The 20485-nt window shown below is 36.6% G+C and overlaps 1 protein-coding gene across 1 annotated transcript; it reads right to left on the bottom strand.

Annotated features, from left to right (window-relative positions):
- Window positions 1-678: 678 nt before the first annotated feature.
- LOC110442436 (myb-like protein X) lies at window positions 679-1230 on the bottom strand. Its single transcript, XM_021486043.1, has one exon. The coding sequence runs from the start codon at window positions 1228-1230 to the stop codon at window positions 679-681; it is 552 nt and encodes a 183-aa protein (XP_021341718.1).
- Window positions 1231-20485: the final 19255 nt, after the last annotated feature.

The following is a 20485-nucleotide window of genomic DNA, read 5'->3' as shown; positions in this document are numbered from 1 at the left end:
AAATACCATCTACTACTATATATATAAATATTACCAGATAAGATTATTAAAACCTTTTTCGCATAAATGTGAAGATAAGAAAATATCCTGTGTGCATACCTTGTCAAGGTCCCGCAGGATATCGCTTAACCCAGATAACTCACATCAGGTTATATGTATACCCTTCCTCACTAATGTTGGAGGAACTGTCATTCACCACATCAGGATGTGCCAGGATGTGCTACCGGTACCACACAACTCCCCGGTTCTTCCATATGGTCATAAAGGTCTTGGTCAGAATCAGAGTCAGGGTCTTGGTCAGAGTCATCCAGTATGCTACTAGTACTTTGGTTGGAGATTTCAGAATCTGAGGGAGAAAAGTACATTGATATTAAAGACTCTAGACTATAATCTATAAATTTGACTTTAAACCCTTGAATAAGTATGATGTCATAAATATATCGTACACATTAATTATCATATTTACTGTGATATCATTATCTAACAATTGTCACTATGCACCCGAAGATTTGAATACAGGAAAAACGTTTGTGTGCAAATGCAACGCAATGTGTGAAAATACATGTACTAGAACATTTGGGAATGCCAGCTCACCTTCATCAGATTAATCTTGTCCACCCCGAGTTCTCACTCCTCTTCCCCCTCGAGCAATTGATATCCTTCCACCTCTAGTCCTTACTACTCCCCGCTCTGTAGCTCCTCTACCTCTGGCCTGTCCTCTATTTCTTTCTTGTCCTCTTTCTGCAACCTGTCCTCTACCTCTGGCCCTTCCTCTACCTCTGACCTGTCCTCTACCTCTGGCCTGTCCTCTACCTCTGACCTGTCCTCTACCTCTGGCCTGGCCTGTCCTCTACCTCTGGCCTGTCCTTCTTCCTTTTGTCTGTCCTCTACCTCTGGCCTGTCCTCTTTCTGCAACCTGTCCTCTACCTCTTGCCCTTCCTTTACCTCTGGTCCTTCGTCTACCTCTGACCTGTCCTGTACCTCTGGCCTGTCCTCTTTCTGCAACCTGTCCTCTACCTCTGGCCTGTCCTCTTTCTGCAACCTGTCCTCAACCTCTTGTCTGTCCTGTACCTGTGGCCTGTCCTCTTTCTGCAACCTGTCCTCTACCTCTTGCCCTTCCTCTACCTCTGACCTGTCCTCTTTCTCCAATCTGTTTTGTGACCAAGTCCTTTCTCTCCCAATCCTGGACATGTAACTTATTTTCACACTCCAATCCATCCGCATCGTCATGATGGCTTGTACACGAACAACAAAAACAAGACAAATTCCTTGTGAAAAGTGTGAAAGGTCTTGCCCCAGATTTTATGCTTTGGACTTTTCGGGTTCCTGATAAAGTTTTTGTTTTACTTCTTCCAGGTCGGTCTCGACTGATGTTGTTAACCAGAAAGAATGTCCTCTTGTGGTGAAGGTGGTCATTTTTTTTTTTCAGTTTTCTCCAACTTTTCTATTCCAAAATTGAATAAATCTTCTGCATTATTGATTACGCGATTCATTCCCATCACCGACCGTTTTGCTGATGCTTTGACGACTGCCCCTGCACCGTCCGATGGCCCTTTACCATATTGGGAACCGTAGAAGTGATGTTAAACCGGAAATCCGTGGTCATGATCGGCAAAAGAAATGTCCGTAAAGGGCGTCTTACTCTTGTATTGGGCCGGGCAACCATCAGTCAGTTGTCAGACCTCTCACATTTTGCAGGTGTTCATTGGCAAGAGAAGTAAATTTAGCAACAGCGTGAACATCGTGCTGCAAATCATCCGTCTTCACCAGTCCCGAGAATTGAACTTGCTGCCAATTTGCCACAAAGATGTGTTCCGCTAACTTTTCCAACTCATTGGCGAGCTCAAGCACAACCAAATTGGCCCCTTTCTCGTGTGACTTGGACATGACTTTTCTGACTATCGTAACCCTTTCCCATTTTGTATAGGTTATTTTTCTGTCTGAAACTATGGCAATGAGTGGGGTGTAGAATGCTACAATGCCGTCGGTTCCACAGCTTTCACATTGCCTCCTAATACACTGTTCCTTGTGCCATTTTTTGCCTGGTCTGGCACATATTTTTTTTCTTTTGCACTTGATCACCAACTGTGACAGTGACCGTAATTTTAACTCGTCATCGGTGCACGATTCGCAAAGACATGCATTCCATTTTTGTTTTTTTGTTGTTTTTGTGGTTTAGACTAAGCACTAAAGTAGAAATGCATAGAAAGGAGGATCATTCCTTATTTAAGGTCATAGGAGTGTATTGATAAACGGAAATAGGAAGTACATCCCTAGTTGAAAATTCAATGTTGGGAGACAGTATCACAATTTCCGCATATTATAATGTTTAATATTAAACTGATGAATATTGTATGTTTATTATTGACAGAACAGTGAGCACTCTCAATATTAAAGTATTTTACAGCAATCCAGGCATTAATTCAGTTGGTTTTATCAATGAGTCACATGTGTCTATTTTTCTGTACTACCCAAGAAACTGGCTACCTATTTCACTACTGTGAAGTTTTTCAAGAAAAAATTCACAGTAGTGAAATAGGTAGCCGGTTTCTTGGGTAGTACAGAAAAATAGACACATTCACTGATTGCCATTCTGCACGTAAATGCTCATATCACATCCTTCGAGGATGCTAATTAATGAAAATTACAACAATGCGTCACAAAAGAGGGTGAAAAAAGAGGAGAGGGAGAAATGTTTTTAAGGCATCATTTAAGAGGTGATTGATTTTGGAGATTCCAAAGGCAACATCATCACATGACCTGATTTTCAATTACCAGAATACAGAACGCATATCTGAGGTAGTATAGTAGATATTGATGCTCAACGAGTTACTGAAGCAATTAAATTTAAAGTGGTGAGCGGCTTTAATGTCACACGGACATAATTCTATTTTTTTCCAAATTCACTCCTTTTTACATAAATTTTCATTTAAAATTCTGACAACCTATTTTTTTTTGTGGCAGAAAATTGTCTTTACTTCAAAACACTATAACTACAAAATTTGAAGAAATTCTACTGAGAAATGGTGACAAAATCATATTACCTTAAGACACCGATATGGTATAAAAAAAACACCACCATAACTATTGGAATTAATGACATTTTCCACAAAAATTGGTTCAATAAGGGGATTGCGATTATCAATGATTTAGTTAAAGATAGTGTTGTTCGATTAATTGATCCTTGTTTTCCATGATTGATTATAGTTTGACTAATTTAAGTATTAACAAAAAATAAACTCGGATACTGTTGTAATATAAATTAGTCAAACTATAATCGATCATGGAAAACAAGGATCTATTAATCGCTGACAGCAAGCTGTTCGCTCGTGGGCAAAACAACTTGACCGAACGTCTCACACAACGACGACGCTGATTGGCTAGCCGGTCCACCCGACAACCAATAGAAATGATGCATGGCTCAGTCAGTGCGTGACAATATGGCAAACCAGGACATTCCGGAGATTAAACTCTTTGATCATCCGGGGGCTACTGATTTTAACGTTTGGAAGGTATTGTTTGTCCTTAGCTGTATATAAATAAACGCTTTGTCGAAAGTGTGGGCTATCTTACAAATAAAATGTTAAGTTTGACGGGGTGTCATCGGGTGAAAACCAATCCATCGCAGCATTTCTGAATACGGGATATAGCTGTCACAGCGCAATTAACATTGCAAACATCATCAATTTCATTTCCAAATACATATTTTTCAATAATTATAAGGTTCTATAAACAACTTATTGTTTTTTGTATGAAAGTTGTGTTATTAGCAAAATTCTCTAACGTCAGGGTTTCCCCGTGAACGAAAGAGAAAGTAGATTTCGGAAAGCGAATATAACCTTAAATTACTGAATTTAAGTTCAATTTGATCGATCATTAGTCGATCATCAGTCACTTGATTGGAAGTGGTGATCGAGTATGAATTTACAAGCGATTCCCAACACTAGTTAAAGATATTAGAAATTGTTTTTTTTTCTCTTTCAATGATTTTTTTACTCCTGGTTTAATAACAAATTATCTTCAGTATCAAGAAGTGATAATGAGCATATTTATTTTAAGATTGGACTAATAAATAACCCTCTGTGTTTTATGTTTTATGGAAAGGGAGACAATTATTCATATCCTATGGGAGTGCACTGAAGTACAAAGCTTTTTGACAAATTTTGAAAATCTCTTATATGGACTTGCCATTCCCTTTTCAATAAATAAATAAAATATTATTTTTGGATGTATCTTGCATACAGGATTTTTTAATAGAATTCACAATGAAATTGTTCTTTTTATCAAACATATATATACAAAACTAGATGTTTGTACAGCTCACTTAATGTTATGGCTCTGGTAAATTTGATTAAAGAAGCATGCTGCGATCAAGGGCTACACATTTTGTTCAAATAAATGACCTGCACCCATATTTAAGGTCACAGGGGTCAAATATGTTAAAAACTTTAAACAACCTCTTCTGAATAACCAAAATGCCCAGGTCGATATTTGGATAGTAGCATGCTGATATGAAGAGCTACCAAGTGTATGCAAATGTATGACCTTCACCCATATTCAAGGTCACAGGGGTCAAATATGTTAGAAAATTTAAACAACTTCTTCTGAATAACCAAAATGCCCAGGGAAATAATATCTGGTCAGTAGCATGCTGATATGAAGTGTCAATATTCACATTATCATCGACGTCACTTCAACCTCCAGATAAAAAATAACAAGATGAAGAAATATACAGTTGATATAAATGATAGTAGTAGTAAATCCTATTATTGCACAATAGTACACTTACTGATTACCAACTCAGATTCCATTTCCCTGTGTAGACTTTGGATAAGCAGTTCATAAACTCTATTACAGTAATCCTGATAATAAATAACGATAAGTTGTACATATTTCCTTACTATAAATCATCTAGAACAGTTCCAAATGTGCCAAGTAGATATCTTAAAAAAGAGGTTCACAGGGCACAATATTAAGTTACGTCTTCAATCTGCCACGTTCATCACAATCATGGTGACGGCTATCCAGCCAAGCATAATAGACTAGTTACATCACAGCTCCCCTGCGGCTGCACATGTGCATAGTGGGTTTCGCGAGTTACCTTCCCTTACCAGAGTCCGATCAACATTACTGTATCAGCTGTCCAGCCCGGTGTTGCATAACAGGAAACAGAACACTGTCACAGCTATCCAGCCCAGTGTTAATATTCACGGAGAGTTTTACATCATACCATGACACTGTCACAGCTATCCAGCTCAGCGCCAATATATACTCAGGAGTTTACATAACACCACAACAGCTATCCAACCCAGTGTTAACGAATGCACATTACTACAACCGTTGACAGTATTACTCCACCGTTCCCCGGCAGTATAATCAGACTGTATAGCCTAGACTACCTACATTATGTAGTATAAAGTAGCTTCCACAGCCTCAGACATCGGGCCTAGCGTCGGGTTTTCTGGGACCAACCCAAACCCCCTGAAACAAGCACAGTGCCCACCATATGTATTAAATATCCCAAACACGTTAACATTAACAAAACGCGCCTCGAAATATACAACATACAAATACACCGACCTATGACCAAAATATACAACACCTACTTTAATATTGGGGTCCATGGCCTATCTCGGAACTGCATCTCCTGACCACCTCCTCCTGCAAACTCGCAAACGCAACTCGCTGACAAAAATATCTTGCACGCTCCCTTTCGTTAACTGTTGATAGATAATATTGTGACTAACAGCCACAAATTAATAGATACTGATATTTCTTCAGTTTGTTGAATATTGATAGAATTCATTGATACTGACTCATCAAATAGTAGACACTGACAGTTCCTATGTTTGTTAACTATCGATAAATTTAATAGATGCTGACGGCATTAAAATAGTAGATACTGACAGTTTCTCAGTTCGTTAACTATTGATAGATTTAATAGATACTGACGGCAATAAATAGTTAATACTGACAGTTCCTCAGTTCGTTAACTGTTAATAAATTTAATAGATACTGACGGCAATAAATAGTTAATACTGGCAGTTCCTCAGTTCGTTAGCTATTGATAGATTTAACAGATACTGACGGCAATAAATAGTTAATACTGATAGTTCTTCAGTTCGTTAACTATTGATAGATTTAAGAGATACTGACGGCAATAAATAGTTAATTCTGACAGTTTCTCAGTTCGTTAACTATTGATAAATTTAAAAGATACTGACTGCAATAAATAGTTAATACTCACAGTTCCTCAGTTTGTTAACTATTGATAGATTTAATAGATACTGACCGCAATAAATAGTTAATACTGACAGTTCCTCACTTCGTTAACTATTGATAAATTTAATAGATACGGACGGCAATAAATAGTTAATACTGACAGGTCCTGAGTTCGATAGCTATTGATAGATTTAATAGATACTGACGGCAATAGATAGTTAATACTGACAGTTCCTCAGTTTGTTAACTATTGATAGATTTAATAGATACTAACGGCAATAAATAGTTAATACTGACAGGTCCTCAGTTCGTTAACTATTGATAAATTTAAAAGATACTGACTGCAATAAATAGTTAATACTCACAGTTCCTCAGTTTGTTAACTATTGATAGATTTAATAGATACTGACCGCAATAAATAGTTAATACTGACAGTTCGTCAGTTCGTTAACTATTGATAAATTTAAAAGATACTGACGGCAATAAATAGTTAATACTGGCAGTTCCTCAGTTCGTTAGCTATTGATAGATTTAATAGATACTGACGGCAATAGATAGTTAATACTGACAGTTCCTCAGTTTGTTAACTATTGATAGATTTAATAGATACTGACGGCAATAGATAGTTAATACTGACAGTTCCTCAGTTCGTCAGCTATTGATAAATTTAATAGATACTGAAGGCAATAAATAGTTAATACTGACAGTTCGTCAGTTCGTTAACTATTGATAAATTTAAAAGATACTGACGGCAATAAATAGTTAATTCTGACAGTTTCTCAGTTCGTTAACTATTGATAGATTTAAGAGATACTGACGGCAATAAATAGTTAATACTGACAGGTCCTCAGTTCGTTAACTATTGATAAATCTAATAGATACTGACGGCAATAAATAGTTCATACTGACAGTTCCTCAGTTCGTTAGCTATTGATAAATTTAATAGATACTGAAGGCAATAAATAGTTAATACTGACAGTTCCTCAGTTTGTTAACTATTGATAGATTTAATAGATACTGACGGCAATAAATAGTTAATACTGGCAGTTCCTCAGTTCGTTAACTGTTAATAAATTTAATAGATACTGACGGCAATAAATAGTTAATACGGACAGTTCTTCAGTTCGTTAACTATTGATAGATTTAAGAGATACTGACGGCAATAAATAGTTAATACCGACAGTTCTTCAGTTCGTTAACTATTGATAGATTTAATAGATACTGACCGCAATAAATAGTTAATACTGACAGTTCTTCAGTTCGTTAACTATTGATAGATTTAAGAGATACTGACGGCAATAAATAGTTAATACTGACAGTTCCTCAGTTCCTTAGCTGTTCATATATTTGTATTGCCATTGCAGGGTTTCGTTTGGTTTATTATTGTTTAGTGTGATGAGTGTGTGTTTTGGGAGTCTGCGGTATGTTCGTGTTTGTATCCTTGTGATAGCGCGAAAGTAACGTCGACTTTATAGTTCTACCTCACTGAATCATACTGTCGAAGATACCAAGCAGGACACCCCACCAGGTCACATTATACTGACAACGGGTGAACGAGGGCGAGTCGGGTTTCACCTAAAACTGGGCCCAGCTCGCTCATGTTACATCCCCTATCCACGGAACACACTCATGTTTGATTATTTTTTCTCACATACTTAAAAAACCAGAACAAGATGTAAGTTCTGAAATTTATTTATCGAGCCAACATTAATGTCCCATGAAATGTGCGTCGACATTGATGGCATTATCAATTTTCGACTTGGTTACGGTACATAATATGATGACGCTATCCTATTGTGAGTAGCGTCATAGCACGTGCCAGCTGTCTTTCCCTACCCCGTGAAAGATGGAGTTCATCCCATCTCTAGGAACTACGGGATCACCCTGTGAAGTATGTGAGAAATAACATTAAACCACGGACAGAGGTGATTTGTGCGGCAGTTAGTTTAGAATTCGAAGTTTGAAATGTTCAATTTTAGTCACTTATGGTTATTAGTAATTTATTAAGCAATCGAAACTTGGTTGAAAATATATTGATTGTGTCCTTAAAAGCGTCTTATTGTTGAGATATATTGGTGGAAACACTTCTTTATCCGTAATTGACATAGAAATTGATAAGTGTATGGCACCTTCTCATGTAAAGGTGTAATTGTAGTCAGTGTGCATGTTTACTTTTTACTTGATATTTAGTTGCCTGCAGGTGGGAGAGGGAAATGTTTGCAGTGGCCGGTGTAACAGTGCGTATCTACGATGGCTGACAAGAGCCTGACACTGAATACCGCGCACAACCCATGTTGTCCGAGGGCACCCTACCGGATACCAATCAAATGTGCATTAGCGTCGACGGAGTGGTAGACCACGCTAGGTGTTGCTTCATTAGCACAGTCAAAAAAACTAGATATCGGACTTTAGAACCAGAACGCCCCTTTTTCCAAGAACCGACACAGTACTATCCACTGTCGGCATACGGCATAATTATTTTAATTTGCATATCTTTTCGCACCACTTATGATAATTCAATTCAAACTTAATTAGCTCTATTATAATTACAAGTATAACAAGAACAACATGGACATAACAAGATAATACATAATACTAATTCAAACTGGATGCAGGCCTGTCTTCCTCAGTTCTAATGACTGTTTATTAAATAAACAGATATGAAGTATGATGTTCGTATTGGGTGATATTTAAAAACAAATATCTTATATATCCTATATGACTTATATTCAGACTTCAATGAAGCAGATTCATGTTGCTTCGATGGTGGGTTGGAGTACATGGAAACCCAAATTATCGGTTTCTACTCCATAGTACTTTTTAAATATGATCAAATTGACACCCCGGTAGATTTTAATTCCAATAAGGGTCTGATGTACACTGTCTACATTATAGTTTAGACAAGCATTTCTTGTAGGATTAAAATTCAAAAACAGAAATAAGAGTGTAGCGTAGCTTAGTATATTGTAGATTGTGGTGTAGTGTAGGGTAGTGTAGTGTAGTGTACTGTGGTTTGGAGTGTAGTGTAGATTGTAGTGTAGTGTAGTGTCGTATGTACTGTAGTTTGTAGTGTAGTGTGGTTTAGTGTATTTTAGAGTGTAGAGTAGAGTAGTGTAGTGTGTAGTGTAGTGTAGTGTTATATCGTGAATTGTGGTTTAGTGTATTTTAGAGTGTAGTGTATATTGTAGTGTATTGTAGAGTGCAGTGTAGAGTCGTATGTACTGTAGTTTGGAGTGTAGTGTAGTGTAGTGTAGTGTGGTTTAGTGTATTTTAGAGTGTAGTGTAGTGTGGTTTAGTGTATTTTAGAGTGTAGTGTAGTGTATTGTAGAGTGTAGTGTAGTTTACTGTAGATTAGAGTAAAGTAATGTAGGGTAGTGTAGTGTGGTGTGGTGTAGCGTGTAGTGTATTGCAGTGTTGTAGTATATAGTGTTAGTATGTAATGTGTAGCGTATTGTAGTGTAGTGTAGTGCAATGTAATGCATTTTAGAGTGTTGTGTTGTATTAAGTAAAGTAGTGTAGTATAGAGTGTAGCAAAGATAATGCATTCAAACAAGCATTGGTATATATATATATATATACTCCTCGTATTGGTATATATATATACTCCTCGTATTGGTATATGTATATATACTCCTCGTATTGGTATATATACATACTCCTCGTATTGGTATATATATATATACTAATACGAGGAGTATATATATACCAATACGAGGAGCATATATATATATACCAATACGAGTAGTATATATACATATACCAATACGAAGAGTATATATATATACACATACACGGGGTATATATATATATAGGGTTGTATAGAGTAAATTAGTGTAGTATAGAGTGTAGTGTGTAGTGTAGTGTAGTGAAGAGTGTAGTGTAGTGTAGAGTAAACTAAAGTAGTGCAGCGTGGTGTAGTGTAGTGTAGAGTGTAGTGTAGTGTGTAGTGTATGGTAGAGTGTAGTGTAGTGTAGAGTATAGTGTAGTGTGTAGTGTATGGTAGAGTGTAGTTCAGTTTCAAAAAGTCTCTTATCATTCACAGGTCATGTGAACCATGCAATGACTTTTTTTAAAGCCATGCAATGATATTTTATTTTAAGAATTTGTTTTCTATATCTCAGAATTATAAAAAAAAACACATTAATTATACAAAGAATGTATTAAATAAAAATAAAAGAAATACATTATCATAAAAAAATACCAAGAGAATGCCATTTTTTAATAAAACACAAATTTCTTATAAAAAAAATCCTGGCATTGCGTCGACCTGTGTGCCGATAGAAAACGACAAAAAGAGGGAAAACATAAAATGTGCATTTAGTCATATCAGATAAAATTCCTAATTACGAAGGCTACAATAGGGTTAAGTCATGTGATAAAAGCAAAACCACACATTTGTGTTGTTTCGCCTATGTAGTGTAGAGTGTAGTGTAGTGTAGTAAAGTGTACTTTAGAGCAGAGTGCAGTGTTGTGTAGCGTGGTGTGGTGTAGCTTGTAATGGGTTGTGTAGTGAAGTGTAGAGAAGTGTAGTGTAGTGAATTGTATAGTAGTGTAGAGTAAAGTAAAGTAGTGCAGTGTAGTGTAGGGTAGTGTAGCGTAGTGTGGTGAAGTGTACAATAGTGTAGTGTGTAGTGTAGTGTACAATAGTGTAGTGTAGAGGGTAGTGTGTAGTGTATTGTAGAGCAGAGTGTAGTGTAGTGTAGTGTAGTTTGTAATGTGTTGTGTACTGAAGTGTAGATAAATGTAGTGTAGTGTATTGTAGAGTGTAGTGTAGTGTAGAGTAGAGTAGCGTATTTTAGAGTGTAGTGTAGTGTAGAGTAGTGTAATGAAGTGTAGTGTAGTTAATATAGTTTAGTGTAGAGTAGTGTGGTGTAGTGTAGAATAGTGTGTAGTGTAGTAAAGTGTATTGTAGAGCAGAGTGCAGTACAGTGTAGTGTAGTGTAGTGTATTACAGTGCTGTAGTATATAGTGTTTAGTATGTAGTGTGTAATGTAGTGTAGTGCAATGTAGTGTATTTTAGAGTTTGGTGTAGTATAGCGTTAAGTTGTGAAGTGTAGTGTGTAGTGTGTAGTGTAGTGTAGTGTAGTGTAGTGTAGTATAGAGTAAAGTAATGCAGCGTAGTGTAGTGTGTAGTGTAGACTGTACAATGTAGTGTAGAGTGTAGGGTAGTGTATAGTGTAGTGTATTGTAGAGTGTAGTGTTGAATGTAGTGTTGTGTAGAGTGTATTGTAGACTGTAGTGTAGTGTAGAGTAGTGTAGTGCAGTGTAGTGTATTGTAGAGTGTAGTGTAGTGTATTGAAGAGTTTAGTGAAGTGTACTGTAGAGTAGTGTAGTGTAGAGTGTAGTATAGAGTAGTGTAGTGTAGTGTGGTGTAGAATGTGGTGTAGTGTAGTGTAGAGTGTAGTGCAGTGTATAGTAGAGTAGTGTAGAGTAGTGTAGTGTAGAATGCAGTGTAGTGTAGAGAACATTAGTTTAGTGTAATTAGAGTGTAGTGCAATGAAGTGTACTGTTGAATGTAGTGTCGTTTTTTGTATAGTGTAGTGAATTGTGTAGTGTAGTGTAGTGTAGTGTAGTGTAGTGTAGTGTAGTGTAGAGTAGTGTAGAGTAAAGTAAAGTAGTGCAGAGTGAAGTGTAGAGTGTACGGTAGTGTAGTGTATGGTAGAGTGTATTGTACTGTAGAGTAGTGGTGTGTAGTGTACAATAGTGTAGTGTGTAGTGTAGAGTAGTGAGGTGTAGTGTAGTTTGTAGTGTAGTGTAAAGTAATGTAGTGTAGTGTATTGAAGACTGTAGTGTTATGTGGAGTAGTGCAGTGTAGTGTAGTATATATTGTAGTGTAATGTATTGAAGAGTTCAGTGTAGAGTAGTGTAGTGAAGAGTAGTGTAGTGTAGTGTGGTGTGTAGTGTAGTGTAGAGTCAAATGTAGTGTATTGTAGAGTGAAGTGTGGTGTAGAGTACTGTAGTGTGTAGTGTAGTGTAGAGTGTAGTGTAATGTAGTGTACAGTGTAGTGTAGTGTATTGTAGAATAGTGTAGTATGGTATAGTGTAGTGTAGATTAATGTACTGTGTAGTGTAGTGTAGAGTGTAGTGTATTGAGAAGTGTAGAGTAGTGTAGTGTAGAATGTAGTTTAGTGTAGAATACATTAGTGTAGTGTAATGTAGAGTGTAGTTTAATGTAGTGTATTGTAGAATGTAGTGTCGTGTAGTGTAGTGAATTGTAGATTGTAGTGTAGAGTAGAGTAGTGTAGTGAAGTGTAGTGTAGTGTGTAGTGTAGTGTAGATTATAGTGTAGAGTAGTGTATAGTCTAGTGTAGTGTTTTGTAGAGTGTGGTGTAGATAAATGTACTGTGTATTGTCGTGTAGTATTGAGTGTAGTGTATTTGAGAATGTAGTGCAGTGTAGTGTAGAGTAGATAAGTGTAGTGTAGAGTGTAGTGTAGTGAGTAGTGTAGAGTAGTGTAGTGTAGAATGCAGTGTAGTGTAGAATACATTAGTGTAGTGTAATGTAGAGTGTAGTTTAATGTAGTGTATTGTAGAGTGTAGTGTCGTGTAGTGTAGTGAATTGTAGAGTGTAGTGTAGAGTAGAGTAGTGTAGTGAAATGTAGTGTAGTGTGTAGTGTAGATTATAGTGTAGAGTAGTGTATAGTCTAGTGTAGTGTTTTGTAGAGTGTGGTGTAGATAAATGTACTGTGTATTGTCGTGGTAGTATTGAGTGTAGTGTATTTGAGAATGTAGTGCAGTGTAGTGTAGAGTAGATAAGTGTAGTGTAGAGTGTAGTGTAGTGAGTAGTGTAGAGTAGTGTAGTGTAGAATGCAGTGTAGTGTAGAGTGCATTAGTTTAGGATAATGTAGTGTATTGTAGAGTGTAGTGTCGTCTTTTGTATAGTGTAGTGAATTGTAGAGTGTAGTGTAGTTTAGTGTACTATAGTATAGTGTGTAGTGAAGTGTTGAATGTAGTGTAGTGTAGCGTAGTGTAGAGTGAGTGTAGTGAAAAGTAGAGTAGTGTAGTGTAGTGTACAGTTTAGTGTAATGTAGTAGAATTTAAAGTGGTGTGTAGTTTAGTGTAGAGAAGTGTAGTGTCGAGTGTAGTGCAGTGAATAGAGTAGTTTAAAGTCTAATTTAGTGAAGTGTAGTGTATTGTAGAGTGTAATGAAATGTAGTGTAGTGTACTATAGTGTAGTGTGTAGTGGAGTGTTGTGTGTAGTGTAGTGTAATGATAAAAGTGTAGTGTTTGTGTACAGTTTAGAGTAATGTAGTGTAGTATAGAGTGTAGTGTAGTGTAAAGTCTAATGTAGTGTAGTGAAGGGTAGTGTAATGTAGAGTGTAGTTTAATGTAGTGTATTGTAGAGTGTAGTGTAGTGATTGTAGAGTGGAGTGTAGAGTAGTGTAGTGTAGTGTAGAGTAGTGTAGTGCAGTGTAATTTGTAGTGTAGTGTTGAGTTAAGTGTAGTGTATTGTAGTGTATTGTAGAGTTTAGTGTAGTGTAGAGTCTAGTGTAGTGTATTGTAGAGTACTGTAGTGTGTAGTCTAGTGTAGTATAGTGTAAAGTGTAGTGTAGTATATTGTAGGGTAGTGTAGTACAGTATAGAGTGTAGAGTATAGTGTAGTGTAATGTAGTGAATTGTAGAATGTATTGTAGCGTAGTGTACTTTAGTGTAGTGTGTAGTGTAATGTTGAGTGTAGTGTAGTTGATAGTGTAGTGTAGTGTTGTGTAATGTAGAGTAGAGTAGTGTATTGTATTGTAGAGTGTAGAGTTGAGTAGAGTAGAGTAATGTATTGTAAAGTGTAGTGTAGAGTAGTGTAATAAAGTGTAGTGTAGTTAATAGTAGAGTAGGTGTAGTGTAAAGTTTAGTGTAATGTAGTGTATTTTAGAGTGTTGTGTAGTGTAGAGTAGTGTAGCTTATTGTAGAGTGTAGTGTAGTATAGTGTAGAGTAGTGTAGTAAAGTGTAGCGTAAAATTGTGTAGTGTAGCGTAGTATAGTATGGAGTGTATTTTAGTGTAGTGTATTTTAGTGAAGTGTATATTAATGTACTGTGTAGTGTAGTATTGAGTGTAGTGTATTTTAGAGTGCAATGCAGTGTAGTGTATTTAAGTGTGTAGTGTAAATTGTAGTGTAGTGTAGAGTGTAGTGTAGTGTAGTGTAGTGTAGTGTAGTGTAATATGTAGTGTAGTGTACTGTAGTGTAGTGTGTAGTGTATGGAAGTGTAACATGTACTGTAGTGTAGAGTATTGTGTAGTGTGGTGTAGTGTAGTGTATTATAGTGCAGTGTGGTGTAATATGTATTTTAGTGTAGTGTAGTTCCTAAACTGATGATACATTACGTTGATACTGACCGCTGTCAAATAGTAGATAATGTCAGTTTCTTAGTTCGTTAAATGTTGATAAATTTAATTGATACTGACTTTGATATACAAGTAGATACTCACAGTTCGTCAGTTTGTTATATATATATTGTCATTGCATTAATTGATACTGACGGCAATAATTTGTATATACTTACACTTCCTCCGTTCGTTAACTATTGGTAGATTTTATTGATACTGACGACAATAAAATAGTAGATACGTACAGTTTCTCATTAACTATTTATATATTGTATTGCCACTGCAGGGTGTGGTTTGGTTTAATATTGTTTAACGTCTGTTACGGCACGATTTCTCACCCCGACACGATTTCTCACCCCGACACGATTTCTCACCAGGGTGTGAAATTATGCAATCTATATGGGCATAGGCGACACGCTTTCTCACCCCAGCTCTATATCTCAATCGGGGTATTGTCTGATGTTTTTCATCCGGGGTGTTTGATACAATAACAAAACTGTTTCTTAACTTTTTAAAATCGTCGTTTCTCTGTTAAACAACTGGAATCCATACATCAGTTAATTAGGAAAAAATGTTTGCTATAGGAATTACAATAGCATCAATAGTGAAGCGATAACTCCTAACTGATTACACACGCATTCAGTGAGGAACAAAAAAGCGCGATGAATGATCACTTTGCCTCGGCTAAACAACGGATAAACGCTTAGCCCTGAGAATGTCCTGCAGGTACATATGTGTTATGTAGATTACAACAAATCCGAAATAAGTCTGGAAAATCTACTTATCAACGTGGAATGAAGAATGCAAGCTATTGATTAGATGGGAATACCGAATTGATAACAACACGAAGTCAAATTGTATTTAAAGTCTTTTGTAAATAAAGGTACCGTTATAATTAGAAAAAAACGTATCCCCAAAATAAAGACCGTCTTCCTTTCATTCGACAGCTTACATATGCTGCTTGTTTAATCCCTTGTTTTTTCTGACGTCATCTCTCATTTTTGGAATAGAGCGAGCTTCTTTAAACTTGCCTAAGTGTACATGTTATAGATGAGCTTACATGATATCAAATGACGAGATGTTCGATGTACAGCATACCTAATATTGATTGATTGATTGATTGATTTATCTATCAATTTTTTCATTCATTCACTTCTGAAATACGCAGCAGAAGTCTTCAAATATCTTCACATATTCAATTAGACTGAAAAAAATATTGTTGCTCGATTACGTGGTATGTAAGAAGCAAAAATACGTCTGTCCAACGTGTTCATACACACCTGGACGCATACGCGTGCAGCATACAGGCACAAAATAACATGATAGAATCACAGACACATGACGACGGTGTCCATGTCATACATGATAGAACGAGAGACACATGTCAACGGTGTCCATATCCAACATGATATAATCACAAACACATGACGACGGTGTCCATGTCTAACATGATGGAATCACAGACGCATGACGACGGTGTCCATGTCTAAAATGAACGAATCACAGACACATGACGACGGTGTCCATATCCAACATGATAGAATCACCGACACATGACGACGGTGTCAATGCATAACATGATAGAATCACAGACACATGACGACGGTGTCAATGTATAACATGATAGAATCACAGACATATGACGACGGTGTCCATGTCATACATAATAGAACGAGAGACACATGTCAACGGTGTCCATATCCAACATGATAGAATCACAAACACATGACAACGGTGTCCATGTCTAACATGATGGAATCACAGACGCATGATACCGGTGTCCATGTCTAACATGATGGAATCACAGACACATTACGACGGTGTCAATGCATAACATGATATAATCACACACACATGACGACGGTGTCAATATATAACATGATAGAATCACAGACACATGACGACGGTGTCAATGTATAAAATGATAGAATCACAGACACACGACGACGGTGTCCATGTATAACATGATAGAATCACAGACACATGACGACGGTGTCAATGCATAACATGATAGAATCACAGACACATGACGACGGTGTCTATATATAACATGATAGAGTCACAGACACATGACGACGGTGTCAATGTATAAAATGATAGAATCACAGACACATGACGACGGTGTCCATGTCTAACATGATGGAATCACAGACACATTACGACGGTGTCAATGCATAACATGATATAATCACATACACATGACGACGGTGTCAATATATAACATGATAGAATCACAGACACATGACGACGGGGTCCATGTCTAACATGATGGAATCACAGACGCATGATACCGGTGTCCATGTCTAAAATGAACGAACCACAGACACATGACGACGGTGTCCATATCCAACATGATAGAATCACAGACACATGACGACGGTGTCTATATATAACATGATAGAGTCACAGACACATGACGACGGTGTCAATGTATAAAATGATAGAATCACAGACACATGACGACGGTGTCTATATATAACATGATAGAATCACAGACACATGACGACGGTGTCCATGCCTAACATGATGGAATCACAGACGCATGATACCGGTGTCCATGTCTAAAATGAACGAACCACAGACACATGACGACGGTGTCCATATCCAACATGATAGAATCACAGACACATTACGACGGTGTCAATGTATAAAATGATAGAATCACAGACACATGACGACGGTGTCAATGCATAACATGATAGAATCACAGACACATGACGACGGTGTTAATATATAACATGATAGCATCACAGACACATGACGACGGTGTCAATGTATAACATGATAGAATCACAGACACATGACGACGGTGTCCATGTATAACATGATAGAATCACAAACACATGACAACGGTGTCCATGTCTAACATGATGGAATCACAGACGCATGATACCGGTGTCCATGTCTAAAATGAACGAACCACAGACACATGACGACGGCGTCCATATCCAACATGATAGAATCACAAACACATGACAACGGTGTCCATGTCTAACATGATGGAATCACAGACGCATGATACCGGTGTCCATGTCTAAAATGAACGAACCACAGACACATGACGACGGCGTCCATATCCAACATGATAGAATCACAGACACATTGCGACGGTGTCAATGTATAAAATGATAGAATCACAGACACATGACGACGGTGTCCTATCTACCATGATATAATCACAGACACATGACGACGGTGTCAATATATAACATGATAGCATCACAGACACATGACGACGGTGTCAATGTATAACATGATATAATCACAGACACATGACGACGGTGTCCATGTATAACATGATAGAATCACAGACACATTACGACGGTGTCAATGTATAACATGATAGAATCACAGACAGATGACGAGGGTGTCCATATCCAACATGATATAATCACCGACACATGACGACGGTGTCAATGCATAACATGATAGAATCACAGACACATGACGACGGTGTCAATGTATAACATGATAGAATCACAGACACATCACAACGGTGTCCATGTCATACATGATAGAACGAGAGACACATGTCAACGGTGTCCATGTCCAACATGATAAAATCACAGACACTTGATAACGGTTTCCATGGCCGTTTTTATGATGGTTTGAATCGTAAGAGAACAGTTACAATGCCATTAGATATATGACGAATATCACTCAGTCGGCTTTGACTGATATACAAACAGAGAACAAAGGTGAGGGAAAGGCGTGGAGGCGATCCTTGGTGAATTATCTATGCCTTTCTAATCCGTGTAAACGTACTACTTCCCCTGTAAGTATATTATGTATATCCTGCAACTCTTCTATCTGGCTGAAATAAGAACATGGTGTGTCTTTCCAGAAACGTTTATGATTTCCATTTAAATACGACGTTGAATATGATACAAATGGTATAACAATAACAACTGACCGACGTCAGGAATACATACGTCTAAATTCGGTTTACACAATTTTGCAGTAAGGTTGAGAAAAGGATTATGGTTTCCCGCACATTATGAGCGATGATGAATTCATGAATGTTTCTAGCGTGAAAGGTCAATGGGGTCAAAACGAAGGTAGTTTAAATGAAGTGAGATTAACAAGCGTTTTTGGTATTTCATTTTTTGGTGCGTTTGTATTTTTCAATTCATTTGTCAAGACACTTCGTTATGTTTCACACACGTGTAGATATGGAAGGTTCTATCACAAAGCTCAACTAACAAACGTACTAACTCGAACTGATCGGTAGATATCCAATGATGAAATCGATGAAATTAAACAAGAAATATATATATCTTGGCGCCGCCACTTGATGCTGCAGTTCTCTCATATGAATAACAGAAAGGAAGAAGCGAACGCAATCACTTCCTAGCGCCTTTCAATAATTAAACATCTCTTCAAACGATAAACTGGTGACATGAATGTAACAACCATAGGACAGGGAAATATCTATAACAGATAAAGTCAATCTATTAAATTTCCAATTTCACTTTAAATCGGTTTTAACTATAAAACAGAACTACAGTTCCTCTAGCCAACATAACAACCCACCACATCTGATCGTCAGTTAAATGTTTCTTGAAACAACCACAGAAAATCCACCCATCCAAATCCCTCAAAAAGATTATATGCTTATAACACACTGATCTAAACTGGTGTTAATCTGATTAAAGTAATACTGTTTATGAGTATCTACCAGATTGAAAAAAAAACTTATTGCTAGAACTGATCCAATCTACAAAAATATGAAAATAAGACGAAAAGAAGTGACGTCATGTCTTTTAGCGTCTATCTCGTGTAACTGTAGGAACATGCTATTTTGCAAGTTTACATAGCATAAACATTTGGAATTGAAAAAACACACGAATCCAGTTTATTCTTTGGGTATTGATACGACAAAACCCGCTAGTTATTGTAAGCATCTTTAAACGAGGGAATCAAAGCAGAAACTGTACACATTTTAGCCGTCTTAAAAACATTTGACTATTTTTCAAATAGCAAACGTCTGAACATTACTATCGTATAACTGTAATAAATAAAAATAAAAATGAGTCTTGCTACTTTTCTATTGGAACCCCATGACATAAAACCCTGTCCCATTATTTTACTTGTGTCATATCAGTTATCTACCCGTATTGCTTTCATTGCAGGCTAGACTTGAAAAATGAGATAAAATGATCGTGCCAATAAGAAAATATAAGTGATGGAAACTTAAAACTGTTAAAACAATTGTGATAAATAGAATGCTTTTCAACTTAAGGGATGAGAAAAAAACTCGACTCAATAGGTAAAACCCATAAGTGTCAAGTACGAGAGCAAACAGTATTATTTTGGATAGGATCTTTCTGTTAAATACTGTAAGTAAAAAAAAATCATCGCGTCTGGAATTAACAGCTTTCATATAAACTTTAAAATCATGTCAATGTGGGTAAATTATTTGAATGGGTTAGGACATTATTATCAAACAGAAATCATGGTGATCCTCTATATACCTGCTACAAATAATTTATCTGTAGGAGCTAGAAAAGCACAATATGTGGTACATCTCACAAACTTCCATAAAATAAATCACAACTTGAAAGATTACAAACTTGAAAACAGAATCATAAACTAACTTTAAAAATCAGAAAACACTAAACAACAACATAAGATTAAAGATTATTTATTCTTGAATATTAGCATTATTAATATTAAATACATCAACAGACTCTTAAATACCAAAGAATCGAGAGCTAATGAATACATGCTTGTACAACAGATGGTCGTCTATTGTTTTATTAAGCCTTATGTATTCTTTTGTTGTTTCCCCACATACTACACGATCGAGTGATAATAGTAATCTCTATTCGCAAGAAAATCAAAATCAACTGTGTTTCTCGACTTTTTTATTGATTGTGTTCCAAGAAAATTAAATAGAGTTCTATGCAAATTTGCAATAATGTAAATGGTTCGAATCACGAC

The sequence above is a fragment of the Mizuhopecten yessoensis genome, unplaced genomic scaffold (genome assembly GCF_002113885.1).
Source record: "Mizuhopecten yessoensis strain PY_sf001 unplaced genomic scaffold, ASM211388v2 scaffold716265, whole genome shotgun sequence".
NCBI classification, from domain to species: domain Eukaryota; kingdom Metazoa; phylum Mollusca; class Bivalvia; order Pectinida; family Pectinidae; genus Mizuhopecten; species Mizuhopecten yessoensis.
Note: the sequence above shows the minus strand (reverse complement) of the source record. Positions and strands in the feature narration are given on the sequence as shown.

Excerpts from the sequence above, each read along its gene's own strand:
- LOC110442436 (XM_021486043.1), bottom strand. The coding sequence starts at position 1,230 with ATGACGATGCGGATGGATTGGAGTGTGAAAATAAGTTACATGTCCAGG.